This window comes from Oncorhynchus mykiss, chromosome 24 (assembly GCF_057628025.1).
Source record: "Oncorhynchus mykiss isolate SJ-2025 chromosome 24, ASM5762802v1, whole genome shotgun sequence".
Taxonomy (NCBI): domain Eukaryota; kingdom Metazoa; phylum Chordata; class Actinopteri; order Salmoniformes; family Salmonidae; genus Oncorhynchus; species Oncorhynchus mykiss.
Window position 1 is genome coordinate 34,547,501 of NC_143045.1, and position 20,000 is coordinate 34,567,500.

Consider the following 20,000-nt stretch of genomic DNA (forward strand, 5'->3'; position numbering starts at 1 on the left):
TAAACCCTGATGAAGACTGTATATATACTGGTGCTGTGTTAACAGTAAACCCTGATGAAGACTGTATATATACTGGTACTGTGTTAACAGTAAACCCTGATGAAGACTGTATATATACTGGTACTGTGTTAACAGTAAACCCTGATGAAGACTGTATATATACTGGTGCAGTGTTTACAGTAAACCCTGATGAAGACTGTATATATACTGGTACAGTGTTTACAGTAAACCCTGATGAAGACTGTATATATACTGGTGCAGTAAACCCTGATGAAGACTGTATATATACTGGTACAGTGTTTAACATAAACCCTGATGAAGACTGTATATATACTGGTGACCTGCAGTGTTAACAGTAAACCCTGATGAAGACTGTATATATACTGGTACTGTGTTAACAGTAAACCCTGATGAAGACTGTATATATACTGGTACAGTGTTTACAGTAAACCCTGATGAAGACTGTATATATACTGGTACTGTGTTAACAGTAAACCCTGATGAAGACTGTATATATACTGGTGCAGTGTTTACAGTAAACCCTGATGAAGACTGTATATATACTGGTGCAGTAAACCCTGATGAAGACTGTATATATACTGGTACTGTGTTAACAGTGAACCCTGATGAAGACTGTATATATACTGGTACTGTGTTTACAGTAAACCCTGATGAAGACTGTATATATACTGGTACTGTGTTAACAGTAAACCCTGATGAAGACTGTATATATACTGGTACTGTGTTAACAGTAAACCCTGATGAAGACTGTATATATACTGGTGCAGTGTTTAACAGTAAACCCTGATGAAGACTGTATATATACTGGTGCAGTGTTTAACAGTAAACCCTGATGAAGACTGTATATATACTGGTGACCTGCAGTGTTAACAGTAAACCCTGATGAAGACTGTATATATACGGGTGCAGTGTTTAACAGTAAACCCTGATGAAGACTGTATATATACTGGTGCAGTAAACCCTGATGAAGACTGTATATATACTGGTGACCTGCAGTGTTAACAGTAAACCCTGATGAAGACTGTATATATACTGGTACTGTGTTAACAGTAAACCCTGATGAAGACTGTATATATACTGGTGCAGTGTTTAACAGTAAACCCTGATGAAGACTGTATATATACTGGTGCAGTGTTTACAGTAAACCCTGATGAAGACTGTATATATACTGGTACTGTGTTAACAGTAAACCCTGATGAAGACTGTATATATACTGGTGCAGTGTTTAACAGTAAACCCTGATGAAGACTGTATATATACTGGTGCAGTGTTTACAGTAAACCCTGATGAAGACTGTATATATACTGGTACTGTGTTAACAGTAAACCCTGATGAAGACTGTATATATACTGGTGCAGTAAACCCTGATGAAGACTGTATATATACTGGTGCAGTAAACCCTGATGAGGACTGTATATATACTGGTACAGTGTTTAACAGTAAACCCTGATGAAGACTGTATATATACTGGTGCAGTAAACCCTGATGAAGACTGTATATATACTGGTGCAGTGTTTAACAGTAAACCCTGATGAAGACTGTATATATACTGGTGCAGTGTTTAACAGTAAACCCTGATGAAGACTGTATATATACTGGTACTGTGTTAACAATAAACCCTGATGAAGACTGTATATATACTGGTGACCTGCAGTGTTAACAGTAAACCCTGATGAAGACTGTATATATACTGGTGCAGTGTTTAACAGTAAACCCTGATGAAGACTGTATATATACTGGTACAGTAAACCCTGATGAAGACTGTATATATACTGGTACTGTGTTAACAGTAAACCCTGATGAAGACTATATATACTGGTACTGTGTTAACAGTAAACCCTGATGAAGACTGTATATATACTGGTACTGTGTTAACAGTAAACCCTGATGAAGACTGTATATATACTGGTACTGTGTTAACAGTAAACCCTGATGAAGACTGTATATATACTGGTGCAGTGTTTACAGTAAACCCTGATGAAGACTGTATATATACTGGTGCAGTAAACCCTGATGAAGACTGTATATATACTGGTACTGTGTTAACAGTGAACCCTGATGAAGACTGTATATATACTGGTACTGTGTTTACAGTAAACCCTGATGAAGACTGTATATATACTGGTACTGTGTTAACAGTAAACCCTGATGAAGACTGTATATATACTGGTACTGTGTTAACAGTAAACCCTGATGAAGACTGTATATATACTGGTGCAGTGTTTAACAGTAAACCCTGATGAAGACTGTATATATACTGGTGCAGTGTTTAACAGTAAACCCTGATGAAGACTGTATATATACTGGTGACCTGCAGTGTTAACAGTAAACCCTGATGAAGACTGTATATATACGGGTGCAGTGTTTAACAGTAAACCCTGATGAAGACTGCATATATACTGGTGCAGTAAACCCTGATGAAGACTGTATATATACTGGTGACCTGCAGTGTTAACAGTAAACCCTGATGAAGACTGTATATATACTGGTACTGTGTTAACAGTAAACCCTGATGAAGACTGTATATATACTGGTGCAGTGTTTACAGTAAACCCTGATGAAGACTGTATATATACTGGTACTGTGTTAACAGTAAACCCTGATGAAGACTGTATATATACTGGTGCAGTGTTTAACAGTAAACCCTGATGAAGACTGTATATATACTGGTGCAGTGTTTACAGTAAACCCTGATGAAGACTGTATATATACTGGTACTGTGTTAACAGTAAACCCTGATGAAGACTGTATATATACTGGTGCAGTAAACCCTGATGAAGACTGTATATATACTGGTGCAGTAAACCCTGATGAGGACTGTATATATACTGGTACAGTGTTTAACAGTAAACCCTGATGAAGACTGTATATATACTGGTGCAGTAAACCCTGATGAAGACTGTATATATACTGGTGCAGTAAACCCTGATGAGGACTGTATATATACTGGTACAGTGTTTAACAGTAAACCCTGATGAAGACTGTATATATACTGGTGCAGTGTTTAACAGTAAACCCTCATGAAGACTGTATATATACACTGGTACTGTGTTAACAATAAACCCTGATGAAGACAGTATATATACTGATGACCTGCAGTGTTAACAGTAAACCCTGATGAAGACTGTATATATACACTGATGCAGTGTTTAACAGTAAACCCTGATGAAGACTGTATATATACTGGTACTGTGTTAACAGTAAACCCTGATGAAGACTGTATATATACTGGTGACCTGCAGTGTTAACAGTAAACCCTGATGAAGACTGTATATATACTGGTACAGTGTTTAACAGTAAACCCTGATGAAGACTGTATATATACTGGTGCAGTAAACCCTGATGAAGACTGTATATATACTGGTGACCTGCAGTGTTAACAGTAAACCCTGATGAAGACTGTATATATACTGGTGCAGTGTTTAACAGTAAACCCTGATGAAGACTGTATATATACTGGTGCAGTGTTTAACAGTAAACCCTGATGAAGACTGTATATATACTGGTGCAGTGTTTAACAGTAAACCCTGATGAAGACTGTATATATACTGGTACTGTGTTAACAGTAAACCCTGATGAAGACTGTATATATACTGGTGCAGTGTTTACAGTAAACCCTGATGAAGACTGTATGTATACTGGTGCAGTGTTTAACAGTAAACCCTGATGAAGACTGTATATATACTGTGTTAACAGTAAAACCTGATGAAGACTGTATATATACTGGTGCAGTAAACCCTGATGAAGACTGTATATATACTGGTGACCTGCAGTGTTTAACAGTAAACCCTGATGAAGACTGTATATATACTGATACTGTGTTAACAGTAAACCCTGATGAAGACTGTATATATACTGGTGCAGTGTTTAACAGTAAACCCTGATGAAGACTGTATATATACTGGTACTGTGTTAACAGTAAACCCTGATGAAGACTGTATATATACTGGTGCAGTGTTTACAGTAAACCCTGATGAAGACTGTATATATACTGATACTGTGTTAACAGTAAACCCTGATGAAGACTGTATATATACTGGTGCAGTAAACCCTGATGAAGACTGTATATATACTGGTGCAGTAAACCCTGATGAAGACTGTATATATACTGGTGCAGTAAACCCTGATGAAGACTGTATATATACTGGTACAGTGTTTACAGTAAACCCTGATGAAGACTGTATATATACTGGTGCAGTGTTAACAGTAAACCCTGATGAAGACTGTATATATACTGGTGCAGTAAACCCTGATGAAGACTGTATATATACTGGTGCAGTAAACCCTGATGAAGACTGTATATATACTGGTACAGTGTTTACAGTAAACCCTGATGAAGACTGTATATATACTGGTACTGTGTTAACAGTAAACCCTGATGAAGACTGTATATATACTGGTACTGTGTTAACAGTAAACCCTGATGAAGACTGTATATATACTGATACTGTGTTAACAGTAAACCCTGATGAAGACTGTATATATACTGGTACAGTGTTTACAGTAAACCCTGATGAAGACTGTATATATACTGATACTGTGTTAACAGTAAACCCTGATGAAGACTGTATATATACTGGCACTGTGTTAACAGTAAACCCTGATGAAGACTGTATATATACTGATACTGTGTTAACAGTAAACCCTGATGAAGACTGTATATATACTGGTACAGTGTTAACAGTAAACCCTGATGAAGACTGTATATATACTGGTGCAGTAAACCCTGATGAAGACTGTATATATACTGGTGCAGTAAACCCTGATGAAGACTGTATATATACTGGTACTGTGTTAACAGTAAACCCTGATGAAGACTGTATATATACTGGTACTGTGTTAACAGTAAACCCTGATGAAGACTGTATATATACTGGTGACCTGCAGTGTTAACAGTAAACCCTGATGAAGACTGTATATATACTGGTACTGTGTTAACAGTAAACCCTGATGAAGACTGCATATATACTGGTACTGTGTTAACAGTAAACCCTGAAGAAGACTGTATATATACTGGTGCAGTAAACCCTGATGAAGACTGTATATATACTGGTACTGTGTTAACAGTAAACCCTGATGAAGACTGTATATATACTGGTGCAGTGTTAACAGTAAACCCTGATGAAGACTGTATATATACTGATACTGTGTTAACAGTAAACCCTGATGAAGACTGTATATATACTGGTGCAGTGTTTAACAGTAAACCCTGATGAAGACTGTATATATACTGGTGCAGTGTTTACAGTAAACCCTGATGAAGACTGTATATATACTGGTACTGTGTTAACAGTAAACCCTGATGAAGACTGTATATATACTGGTGCAGTGTTTAACAGTAAACCCTGATGAAGACTGTATATATACTGGTGCAGTGTTAACAGTAAACCCTGATGAAGACTGTATATATACTGATACTGTGTTAACAGTAAACCCTGATGAAGACTGTATATATACTGGTGCAGTGTTTAACAGTAAACCCTGATGAAGACTGTATATATACTGGTGCAGTGTTAACAGTAAACCCTGATGAAGACTGTATATATACTGATACTGTGTTAACAGTAAACCCTGATGAAGACTGTATATATACTGGTACAGTGTTTACAGTAAACCCTGATGAAGACTGTATATATACTGATACTGTGTTAACAGTAAACCCTGATGAAGACTGTATATATACTGGTACTGTGTTAACAGTAAACCCTGATGAAGACTGTATATATACTGATACTGTGTTAACAGTAAACCCTGATGAAGACTGTATATATACTGGTACAGTGTTAACAGTAAACCCTGATGAAGACTGTATATATACTGGTGCAGTAAACCCTGATGAAGACTGTATATATACTGGTACTGTGTTAACAGTAAACCCTGATGAAGACTGTATATATACTGGTGCAGTAAACCCTGATGAAGACTGTATATATACTGGTACTGTGTTAACAGTAAACCCTGATGAAGACTGTATATATACTGGTACTGTGTTAACAGTAAACCCTGATGAAGACTGTCTGTATATATACTGGTACTGTGTTAACAGTAAACCCTGATGAAGACTGTATATATACTGGTGACCTGCAGTGTTAACAGTAAACCCTGATGAAGACTGTATATATACTGGTACTGTGTTAACAGTAAACCCTGATGAAGACTGCATATATACTGGTACTGTGTTAACAGTAAACCCTGATGAAGACTGTATATATACTGGTGCAGTAAACCCTGATGAAGACTGTATATATACTGGTACTGTGTTAACAGTAAACCCTGATGAAGACTGTATATATACTGGTGCAGTGTTAACAGTAAACCCTGATGAAGACTGTATATATACTGATACTGTGTTAACAGTAAACCCTGATGAAGACTGTATATATACTGGTGCAGTGTTTAACAGTAAACCCTGATGAAGACTGTATATATACTGGTGCAGTGTTTACAGTAAACCCTGATGAAGACTGTATATATACTGGTACTGTGTTAACAGTAAACCCTGATGAAGACTGTATATATACTGGTGCAGTGTTTAACAGTAAACCCTGATGAAGACTGTATATATACTGGTGCAGTGTTAACAGTAAACCCTGATGAAGACTGTATATATACTGATACTGTGTTAACAGTAAACCCTGATGAAGACTGTATATATACTGGTGCAGTGTTTAACAGTAAACCCTGATGAAGACTGTATATATACTGGTGCAGTGTTTACAGTAAACCCTGATGAAGACTGTATATATACTGGTACTGTGTTAACAGTAAACCCTGATGAAGACTGTATATATACTGGTGCAGTGTTTAACAGTAAACCCTGATGAAGACTGTATATATACTGGTACTGTGTTAACAGTAAACCCTGATGAAGACTGTATATATACTGGTGCAGTAAACCCTGATGAAGACTGTATATATACTGATACTGTGTTAACAGTAAACCCTGATGAAGACTGTATATATACTGGTGCAGTAAACCCTGATGAAGACTGTATATATACTGATACTGTGTTAACAGTAAACCCTGATGAAGACTGTATATATACTGATACTGTGTTAACAGTAAACCCTGATGAAGACTGTCTGTATACTGGTGCAGTGTTTAACAGTAAACCCTGATGAAGACTGTATATATACACTGGTACTGTGTTAACAGTAAACCATGATGAAGACTGTATATATACTGATACTGTGTTAACAGTAAACCCTGATGAAGACTGTATGTATACTGGTGCAGTAAACCCTGATGAAGACTGTATATATACTGGTACAGTGTTTACAGTAAACCCTGATGAAGACTGTATATATACTGATACTGTGTTAACAGTAAACCCTGATGAAGACTGTATATATACTGATACTGTGTTAACAGTAAACCCTGATGAAGACTGTATATATACTGGTGCAGTGTTTAACAGTAAACCCTGATGAAGACTGTATATATACTGATACTGTGTTAACAGTAAACCCTGATGAAGACTGTATATATACTGGTGCAGTGTTTAACAGTAAACCCTGATGAAGACTGCTTGCTGTGGAAATGTTGGTGAATAAACGACGACATCGGTGCTACCCGTTTCTTCTCCTGGCTACTGCTACGGACAGGCTCCATGACATCACAGCTGAGTGGTAAAAACGAGTGGAAAGAGGGATGTAGAGAAAGGGATGTAGAGAGAGGGATGTAGAGAGAGGGATGTAGAGAGAGGGATGTAGAGAGAGGGCTGTAGAGAGAGGGCTGTAGAGAGAGGACTGTAGAGAGAGGGCTGTAGAGAGAGGGCTGTAGAGAGAGGGCTGTAGAGAAAGGGATATAGAGAGAGGGCTGTAGAGAGGGATGTAGAGAGGGATGTAGAGAGAGGGCTGTAGAGAGAGGGCTGTAGAGAGAGGGCTGTAGAGAGAGGGCTGTAGAGAGAGGGCTGTAGAGAGAGGGCTGTAGAGAGGGCTGTAGAGAGGGCTGTAGAGAAAGGGATATAGAGAAAGGGATATAGAGAGAGGGATGTAGAGGAGTTACCGATTCCAGAGGAGCCGAGGAAGAGGAAGACAAGGGGATGTTCTTCGTCATACCAGCCATTCTCCTTCCTCCTGATCGCTATAGACAGAGAGAGAGTGAGATGGTTAGAGAGAGAGAGAGTGAGATGGTTAGAGAGACAGAGAGATGGTTAGAGAGAGAGAGAGAGAGATGGTTAGAGAGAGAGAGACAGAGAGACAGAGAGAGACAGAGAGAGAGAGAGAGAGAGAGAGAGAGAGAGAGAGAGAGAGAGAGAGAGAGAGAGAGAGAGAGAGAGAGAGAGAGAGAGAGAGAGAGAGAGAGAGAGAGAGAGAGAGAGAGAGAGAGAGAGAGAGAGAGAGAGAGAGAGAGAGAGAGAGATCTCTAAAGCTGTATCCATCAATGCCTCGGGAGGCAGGGGGATAATTATCACAGGCTATCCTGCCTCCCCACTCCCTCTCCCCCCGTCAACCCCCTTTCCCATCCTCCCTCAATCCCTTCTCCTCTCCTCCCCCTCTCTCAGTCAGTAGGGCCATTAGCCAGAGGTAATCGTGTTAGCCTCCCCGGCGCAGCCAAAGCTAAATCTGGTTAGCATGGATCTGAGCCTCTCTCTCTCTCTCACACACACACACACACACACACGACTCGCCCAGAGAAGAGAGCCTTGCCTACCTTACCCAACCATCACCCCAGCAACCAAACCCCCCCCCCCCCCCCCCCCCCCTCTGGGCAGGAGGGAGGGGGGAGGCACGGTAGGTGAGGGAGGGGGCGTGAGGGAGGAGAAAGGAGAAATAAAACACAGGGAACTTGGTCCAGTTCCAGCTGCCAAAAACACACATTACAATACATGTCTTCATATCTCAGTCTGGTTGGACAGGCAGCAGAGAGGACACGGCAGTTTCTCAACAACCACCATAATGAGCTGTGTGTGTGTGTGTGTGTGTGTGTGTGTGCTATGTCCACTCTGTGACAGAGAAACCCGTTGATCCTCTCCCTGTCGTAACAGCACACTCCACCCGTCAAAGTACAAACATCTCACTAGAACAGAAATAGAATGATAGAGGAAGAAATGGAGAGAGAGGAAGAGAAGACGAGATGAGGAGAGAGGAAGAGAAGACGAGATGAGGAGAGAGGAAGAGAAGACGAGATGAGGAGAGAGGAAGAGAAGACGAGATGGAGAGAGAGGAAGAGAAGACGAGATGGAGAGAGATGAAGAGAAGACGAGATGGAGAGAGAGGAAGAGAAGACGAGATGAGGAGAGAGGAAGAGAAGACGAGATGAGGAGAGAGGAAGAGAAGACGAGATGAGGAGAGAGGAAGAGAAGACGAGATGAGGAGAGAGGAAGAGAAGACGAGATGGAGAGAGGAACGGAGAGATTAAGGAGGTTGAGTTAAAAGGGGACACAGGGGTTGAGGGAAATAAGAGAGAGGGAGAGATATGAGATTTGGTAGAGAGATGGATTGAGAGAATGAGAGACGGAGGAATTGGTAGAGAGATAAATTGAGAGAAGGAAGAGTGATTGTCATGAAGATGAATACTGACGCCCACAGGCTATACCTCTACGAGCCAGTCTGAGTTACTACTGTCTGTGTGTCTGTGTGTGTGTGTGTGTGTGTGTGTGTGTTAAACAGACTGAATGACAGTGTAACCTGCAGAAGAGAGCGTCTGTGTTAGCTGATTGAGATTGACTTTGACAGAAGGACACACTGACAGCCCTCAAAGGACATGTTCTAGAACAAGAACAGTACAACACACACACACACACACACACACACACACACACACACACAGAGGTACCGACCAGGTCTGCTAGGGTAGAGGACGATAATGTGATAAGAAGAGGATCATCCTCCACAATAACTTCTAGCCTGAGAGCTGAAAAAGGATCAATCTACTCCTTCCTGTGTGTATGGGGTGTGTGTGTGTGTGTGTGTGTGTGGTGTGTGTGCGTGTGGTGTGTGTGTGTATGTGTGTGTGTGTGTGTGTGGTGTGTGTGTGTGTGTGAGTGGTGTGTGTGTGGTGTGTGTGTGTGAGTGGTGTGTGTGTGTGAGTGGTGTGTGTGTGTGAGGTGTGGTGTGTGTGTGTGTGGTGTGTGTGGTGTGTGTGAGTGTGTGGTGTGTGTGAGTGTGTGGTGTGTGTATGTGGTGTGTGTGTGTGTGAGTGGTGTGTGGGTGTGTGTGTGACTCCCGTCTCCGTCCCTCCCGTCTCCGTCTCTGCCCCTCCCGTCTCCGTCCCTCCCGTCTCCGTCTCTGCCCCTCCCGTCTCCGTCCCTCCCGTCTCCGTCTCTGCCCCTCCCGTCTCCGTCCCTCCAGTCTCCCGTCTCCGTCCTTCCAGTCTCCCGTCTCCGTCCTTCCAGTCTCCCGTCTCCGTCCCTCCAGTCTCCCGTCTCCGTCCTTCCAGTCTCCCGTCTCCGTCCCTCCAGTCTCCAGTCTCCGTCCTTCCAGTCTCCAGTCTCCGCCCCTCCAGTCTCCGCCCCTCCAGTCTCCGCCCCTCCAGTCTCCGCCCCTCCAGTCTCCGCCCCTCCCGTCTCTGCCCCTCCCGTCTCCGCCCCTCCAGTCTCCGCCCCTCCAGTCTCCGCCCCTCCAGTCTCCGCCCCTCCAGTCTCCGCCCCTCCAGTCTCCGCCCCTCCAGTCTCCCATCTCTGCCCCTCCCCTCTCTGCCCCTCCTGTCTCTCATCTCTCTCTCTTTCAACTCAATGGGCTTTATTGGCATGGGAAACATCTGTTAACATTGCCCAAGCAAATGAAATAGATAATAAACAAAAGTGAAATAAACAAAAAATGAACAGTAAACATTACACTCACAAAAGTTTCAAAAGAATAGAGACATTTCAAATGTCATTATGGCTATGTACAGTGTTATAACAATGTACAAATAGTTAAAGTACAAAAGGGAAAATAAATAAACAAATATGGGTTGTATTTACAATGGTGTTTGTTCTTCACTGGTTGCCCTTTTCTTGTGGCAACAGGTCACACATCTGGCTGCTGTGATGGCTGTCTCTCTGATCTATTTCTCTCTGTGTCTCTCATCTCCTTCTCTGTGTCTCATCTCCTTCTCTGTGTCTCATCTCCTTCTCTGTGTCTCTCATCTCCTTCTCTGTGTCTCTCATCTCCTTCTCTGTGTCTCTCATCTCCTTCTCTGTGTCTCTCATCTCCTTCTCTGTCTCGCTCTGTGTCTCTCATCTCCTTCTCTGTGCCTCTCATCTCCTTCTCTGTCTCTCTCTGTGTCTCATCTCCTTCTCTGTCTCTCATCTCCTTCTCTGTGTCTCTCATCTCCTTCTCTGTCTCGCTCTGTGTCTCTCATCTCCTTCTCTGTGTCTCTCATCTCCTTCTCTGTCTCTCTCTGTCTCTCATCTCCTTCTCTGTCTCTCATCTCCTTCTCTGTCTCTCTCTGTGTCTCTCATCTCCTTCTCAGTGTTTCTCTGTGTCTCTCATATCCTTCTCTGTCTCTCTGTGTCTCTCATCTCCTTCTCTGTGTCTCTCATCTCCTTCTCTGTGTCTCTCATCTCCTTCTCTGTGTCTCTCATCTCCTTCTCTGTCTCTCTCATCCCCTTCTCTGTCTCTCTCATCTCCTTCTCTGTGTCTCTCATCTCCTTCTCTGTGTCTCTCATCTCCTTCTCTGTGTCTCTCATCTTCTTCTCTGTGTCTCTCATCTCCTTCTCTGTGTCTCTCTGTGTCTCTCATCTCCTTCTCTGTCTCTCTCATCCCCTTCTCTGTGTCTCTCATCTCCTTCTCTGTCTCTCTCATCTCCTTCTCTGTCTCTCTCATCTCATTCTCTGTGTCTCATCTCCTTCTCTGTGTCTCTCTTATATATTTCTCTATTGATCACTCTCCTTCTCATCTTATTCTCTCTCTTCCTTTCTGTCACACTCTCTTATCCCTCCAGGCCGTCGGGTGCTTGTAAAAAGCATTAGCTAGAGCTGTCAGTGTGTGTGTCCTCACCCATCCTCTCCTCGTGTTGTTGCTGATCATCACCATCATCCCTCAGTCTGTTAGCTGATATTTTCACTGTGTGTGTGTGTGTGTGATCGTGCATGTGTGAGACTGTGTGTGTGTGTGTGTGTGTGTGTGTGTGAGAGATATATTCACTGTGTGTGTGATATTTTCACTGTGTGTGTGTGTGTGATCGTGCATGTGTGAGACCGTGTGTGTGTGTGTTGTGTGAGACCGTGTGTGTGTGTTTGTATGTGTGTGATATATTCACTGTATTACTTCACAGGGATCAATAAGATCTTCCTTTATCGCCGTGGTGATGTGTCTCAGATTGCTTTCAGGACAATTTGCCACGGCAACAACCACCATTCATCACATCAGCCACAGAGACATCGACTACTGCCCTGCCTGGACCACAGCTCCCAGCATGCAATCTGCTCTGCCTGCTGCCACTGACTACACATCCCAGCATTCCCAATGATAATGGGGGTGTTCTAGGATGTTGTGTTTGTCCGTCACACAGCCAGTGGACCCTGCTGCTGTTCCTACTGACTAGACAAACACATTCACATAGTGGACCCTGCTGCTGTTCCTAATGACAAGACAAACACATTCACATAGTGGACCAGAACATCACCAGACATTCTAAACAGAACACATTCACACAGTGGACCAGAACATCAGACATTGTAAACAGAACACATTCACACAGTGGACCAGAACATCAGACATTCTAAACAGAACACATTCACATAGAGGACCAGAACATCAGACATTCTAAACAGAACACATTCACATAGTGGACCAGAACATCACCAGACATTCTAAACAGAACACATTCACATAGTGGACCAGAACATCAGACATTCTAAACAGAACACATTCACATAGTGGACCAGAACATCACCAGACATTCTAAACAGAACACATTCACATAGAGGACCAGAACATCACCAGACATTTCTAAACAGAACACATTCACATAGTGGACCAGAACATCACCAGACATTTCTAAACAGAACACATTCACATAGTGGACCAGAACATCAGACATTCTAAACAGAACACATTCACATAGTGGACCAGAACATCACCAGACATTCTAAACAGAACACATTCACATAGTGGACCAGAACATCAGACATTCTAAACAGAACACATTCACATAGTGGACCAGAACATCAGACATTCTAAACAGAACACATTCACATAGTGGACCAGAACATCACCAGACATTCTAAACAGAACACATTCACATAGTGGACCAGAACATCACCAGACATTCTAAACAGAACACATTCACATAGTGGACCAGAACATCAGACATTCTAAACAGAACACATTCACATAGTGGACCAGAACATCAGACATTCTAAACAGAACACATTCACATAGTGGACCAGAACATCATCAGACATTCTAAACAGAACACATTCACATAGTGGACCAGAACATCACCAGCCATTCTAAACAGAACACATTCACATAGTGGACCAGAACATCAGACATTCTAAACAGAACACATTCACATAGTGGACCAGAACATCACCAGACATTTCTAAACAGAACACATTCACATAGTGGACCAGAACATCACCAGACATTTCTAAACAGAACACATTCACATAGAGGACCAGAACATCAACAGACATTTCTAAACAGAACACATTCACATAGTGGACCAGAACATCAGACATTCTAAACAGAACACATTCACATAGTGGACCAGAACATCAACAGCCATTCTAAACAGAACACAGTCACATAGTGGACCAGAACATCACCAGCCATTCTAAACAGAACACATTCACATAGTGGACCAGAACATCAGACATTCTAAACAGAACACATTCACATAGTGGACCAGAACATCAGACATTCTAAACAGAACACATTCACATAGTGGACCAGAACATCACCAGACATTCTAAACAGAACACATTCACATAGTGGACCAGAACATCACCAGACATTCTAAACAGAACACATTCACATAGTGGACCAGAACATCACCAGACATTCTAAACAGAACACATTCACATAGTGGACCAGAACATCACCAGACATTCTAAACAGAACACATTCACATAGTGGACCAGAACATCACCAGACATTCTAAACAGAACACATTCACATAGTGGACCAGAACATCACCAGACATTCTAAACAGAACACATTCACATAGAGGACCAGAACATCACCAGACATTCTAAACAGAACACATTCACACAGTGGACCAGAACATCAGACATTCTAAACAGAACACATTCACATAGTGGACCAGAACATCACCAGCCATTCTAAACAGAACACATTCACATAGTGGACCAGAACATCAGACATTCTAAACAGAACACATTCACATAGAGGACCAGAACATCACCAGACATTCTAAACAGAACACATTCACATAGTGGACCAGAACATCACCAGACATTCTAAACAGAACACATTCACATAGAGGACCAGAACATCAGACATTCTAAACAGAACACAGTCACATAGTGGACCAGAACATCAGACATTCTAAACAGAACACATTCACATAGTGGACCAGAACATCACCAGACATTCTAAACAGAACACATTCACATAGTGGACCAGAACATCAGACATTCTAAACATAACACATTCACATAGTGGACCAGAACATCACCAGACATTCTAAACAGAACACATTCACATAGTGGACCAGAACATCACCAGACATTCTAAACAGAACACATTCACATAGTGGACCAGAACATCAGACATTCTAAACAGAACACATTGACATAGTGGACCAGAACATCACCAGACATTCTAAACAGAACACATTCACATAGTGGACCAGAACATCAGACATTCTAAACAGAACACATTCACATAGTGGACCAGAACATCAGACATTCTAAACAGAACACATTCACATAGTGGACCAGAACATCAGACATTTTAAACAGAACACATTCACATAGTGGACCAGAACATCACCAGACATTCTAAACAGAACACATTCACATAGTGGACCAGAACATCAGACATTCTAAACAGAACACATTCACATAGTGGACCAGAACATCAGACATTCTAAACAGAACACATTCACATAGTGGACCAGAACATCACCAGACATTCTAAACAGAACACATTCACATAGTGGACCAGAACATCACCAGACATTCTAAACAGAACACATTCACATAGTGGACCAGAACATCACCAGACATTCTAAACACAACACATTCACATAGTGGACCAGAACATCAGACATTCTAAACAGAACACATTCACATAGTGGACCAGAACATCACCAGACATTCTAAACAGAACACATTCACATAGTGGACCAGAACATCAGACATTCTAAACAGAACACATTCACATAGAGGACCAGAACATCACAAGACATTCTAAACAGAACACATTCACATAGTGGACCAGAACATCACCAGACATTCTAAACAGAACACATTCACATAGTGGACCAGAACATCAGACATTCTAAACAGAACACATTCACATAGTGGACCAGAACATCACCAGACATTCTAAACAGAACACATTCACATAGTGGACCAGAACATCACCAGACATTCTAAACAGAACACATTCACATAGTGGACCAGAACATCAGACATTCTAAACAGAACACATTCACATAGTGGACCAGAACATCAGACATTCTAAACAGAACACATTCACATAGAGGACCAGAACATCAGACATTCTAAACAGAACACATTCACATAGTGGACCAGAACATCAGAAGTTCTAAACAGAACACATTCACATAGTGGACCAGAACATCACCAGACATTCTAAACAGAACACATTCACATAGTGGACCAGAACATCAGACATTCTAAACAGAACACATTCACATAGAGGACCAGAACATCAGACATTCTAAACAGAACACATTCACATAGTGGACCAGAACATCACCAGACATTCTAAACAGAACACATTCACATAGTGGACCAGAACATCAGACATTCTAAACAGAACACATTCACATAGAGGACCAGAACATCAGACATTCTAAACAGAACACATTCACATAGTGGACCAGAACATCAGACATTCTAAACAGAACACATTCACATAGTGGACCAGAACATCAGACATTCTAAACAGAACACATTCACATAGTGGACCAGAACATCACCAGACATTCTAAACAGAACACATTCACATAGTGGACCAGAACATCAGACATTCTAAACAGAACACATTGACATAGTGGACCAGAACATCAGACATTCTAAACAGAACACATTCACACAGTGGACCAGAACATCAGACATTCTAAACAGAACACATTCACATAGTGGACCAGAACATCAGACATTCTAAACAGAAAACATTCACATAGTGGACCAGAACATCAGACATTCTAAACAGAACACATTCACATAGTGGACCAGAACATCAGACATTCTAAACAGAACACATTCACATAGTGGACCAGAACATCAGACATTCTAAACAGAACACATTCACATAGAGGACCAGAACATCAGACATTCTAAACAGAACACATTCACATAGTGGACCAGAACATCAGACATTCTAAACAGAACACATTCACATAGTGGACCAGAACATCAGACATTCTAAACAGAACACATTCACATAGTGGACCAGAACACCACCAGACATTCTAAACAGAACACATTCACATAGTGGACCAGAACACCACCAGACATTCTAAACAGAACACATTCACATAGTGGACCAGAACATCACCAGACATTCTAAACAGAACACATTCACATAGAGGACCAGAACATCAGACATTCTAAACAGAACACATTCACATAGTGGACCAGAACATCAGAAGTTCTAAACAGAACACATTCACATAGTGGACCAGAACATCACCAGACATTCTAAACAGAACACATTCACATAGTGGACCAGAACATCAGACATTCTAAACAGAACACATTCACATAGAGGACCAGAACATCAGACATTCTAAACAGAACACATTCACATAGTGGACCAGAACATCAGACATTCTAAACAGAACACATTTACATAGTGGACCAGAACATCAGACATTCTAAACAGAACACATTCACATAGTGGACCAGAACATCACCAGACATTCTAAACAGAACACATTCACATAGTGGACCAGAACACCAGACATTCTAAACAGAACACATTCACATAGTGGACCAGAACATCAGAAGTTCTAAACAGAACACATTCACATAGTGGACCAGAACATCAGACATTCTAAACAGAACACATTCACATAGTGGACCAGAACATCAGAAGTTCTAAACAGAACACATTCACATAGTGGACCAGAACATCACCAGACATTCTAAACAGAACACATTCACATAGTGGACCAGAACATCACCAGACATTCTAAACAGAACACATTCACATAGTGGACCAGAACATCAGACATTCTAAACAGAACACATTCACATAGTGGACCAGAACATCAGACATTCTAAACAGAACACATTCACATAGTGGACCAGAACATCAGACATTCTAAACAGAACACATTCACATAGTGGACCAGAACATCAGAAGTTCTAAACAGAACACATTCACATAGTGGACCAGAACATCACCAGACATTCTAAACAGAACACATTCACATAGTGGACCAGAACATCACCAGACATTCTAAACAGAACACATTCACATAGTGGACCAGAACATCAGACATTCTAAACAGAACACATTCACATAGTGGACCAGAACATCAGACATTCTAAACAGAACACATTCACATAGTGGACCAGAACATCAGACATTCTAAACAGAACACATTCACATAGAGGAACAGAACATCACCAGACATTCTAAACAGAACACATTCACATAGAGGACCAGAACATCACAAGACATTCTAAACAGAACACATTCACATAGTGGACCAGAACATCACCAGACATTCTAAACAGAACACATTCACATAGTGGACCAGAACATCAGACATTCTAAACAGAACATATTCACATAGTGGACCAGAACATCACCAGACATTCTAAACAGAACACATTCACATAGTGGACCAGAACATCAGACATTCTAAACAGAACACATTCACATAGTGGACCAGAACATCAGACATTCTAAACAGAACACATTCACATAGTGGACCAGAACATCAGACATTCTAAACAGAACACATTCACATAGTGGACCAGAACATCAGACATTCTAAACAGAACACATTCACATAGTGGACCAGAACATCACCAGACATTCTAAACAGAACACATTCACATAGTGGACCAGAACATCAGACATTCTAAACAGAACACATTCACATAGTGGACCAGAACATCACCAGACATTCTAAATAGAACACATTCACATAGAGGACCAGAACATCACCAGACATTCTAAACAGAACACATTCACATAGTGGACCAGAACATCAGACATTCTAAACAGAACACATTCACATAGTGGACCAGAACATCAGACATTCTAAACAGAACACATTCACATAGTGGACCAGAACATCAGACATTCTAAACAGAACACATTCACATAGTGGACCAGAACATCACCAGACATTCTAAACAGAACACATTCACATAGTGGACCAGAACATCAGACATTCTAAACAGAACACATTCACATAGTGGACCAGAACATCACCAGACATTCTAAACAGAACACATTCACATAGTGGACCAGAACATCAGACATTCTAAACAGAACACATTCACATAGTGGACCAGAACATCAGACATTCTAAACAGAACATATTCACATAGTGGACCAGAACATCAGACATTCTAAACAGAACACATTCACATAGTGGACCAGAACATCAGACATTCTAAACAGAACACATTCACATAGTGGACCAGAACATCAACAGCCATTCTAAACAGAACACATTCACATAGTGGACCAGAACATCACCAGACATTCTAAACAGAACACATTCACATAGTGGACCAGAACATCAACAGCCATTCTAAACAGAACACATTCACATAGTGGACCAGAACATCACCAGCCATTCTAAACAGAACACATTCACATAGTGGACCAGAACATCACCAGCCATTCTAAACAGAACACATTCACATAGTGGACCAGAACATCAGACATTCTAAACAGAACACATTCACATAGTGGACCAGAACATCAGACATTCTAAACAGAACACATTCACATAGTGGATCAGAACATCACCAGACATTCTAAACAGAACACATTCACATAGTGGACCAGAACATCAGACATTCTAAACACAACACATTCACATAGTGCCACATGTCTTTCCACTGTTGTGTTGCAGTAGGGTTGTTATTGCCATTAGACAACCACTGTGCAGCTCTGGAGTGGTACAAGGTACCTAGCAACCGCAGACACAGAAGCCTCACTCCACACAAACTCTGTGTGTCTCAGCGATCGATACACAGCCTCCATGGAGCCACAATTTAATACCAGCTATTTACTGGCCTCTACCTTGTTGTACTCGAAGTCATCTCCCCTCCTCTTCTCTCTCTCTCTCTCTCCTTCTCTCTTGCCAACAGTCCTTTCTTTCTCCATCTCTCTTGCCAACTCTCTCTTCTCTCTCTCCCTCGCTCGCTCCCTCACCAGATTGCATCACTTCCTCCAGGAGGACATTGACACAGGAAAGAACAGGAGGAGAGGTAGAGATGAAGGGCGGGAAGGAGTCATTGAAAGATGGAAGGAAGGGAGAAAATGAACAGAAAGGCAAAGAGAGGGGGAGGGCGGGAATTGGAGATGGAGAGACGGAAGGGGGAGGGAGAGATTGAGAGAGGTCTGGATTATGTCTCTGTAATCGTGTTAGTTGGCGGCTCGAGGCCTGGCCTCTCCAGCTGTTCCACACACACACACCACCTGTGTCTGCCTGATGGACAGCTCATTCATCACAATTAACCAATTACAGCCTGTGCCTGCCTGACTGAGAAAGAGGGAGAGAAAGAGAGAGGTGGAGAGAGAAAGGGAGAGGGCGAGACAGAGCGAGAGGGGGAGAGTGAGAAAGGGAGAGAAAGGGAGAGGGGGAGAGAGCGAGAAAGAGACAGATAGAGGGGGGAGAGAGAAAGGGAGAGGGA

At 41.6% G+C, this 20,000-nt stretch overlaps 1 protein-coding gene across 2 annotated transcripts in view; it reads right to left on the minus strand.

Moving 5' to 3' along the window:
* Nucleotides 1-20,000, minus strand: part of clpb (ClpB family mitochondrial disaggregase) — an 89,124-nt gene that overhangs the window by 21,461 nt on the left and 47,663 nt on the right. For both annotated transcript variants that reach the window (XM_090218902.1, XM_090218901.1), the window contains one exon: nt 8,030-8,107. In XM_090218902.1, the coding sequence (XP_090075028.1) occupies nt 8,030-8,107 (78 nt within the window). The remainder of the gene's footprint in view (nt 1-8,029; nt 8,108-20,000) is intronic.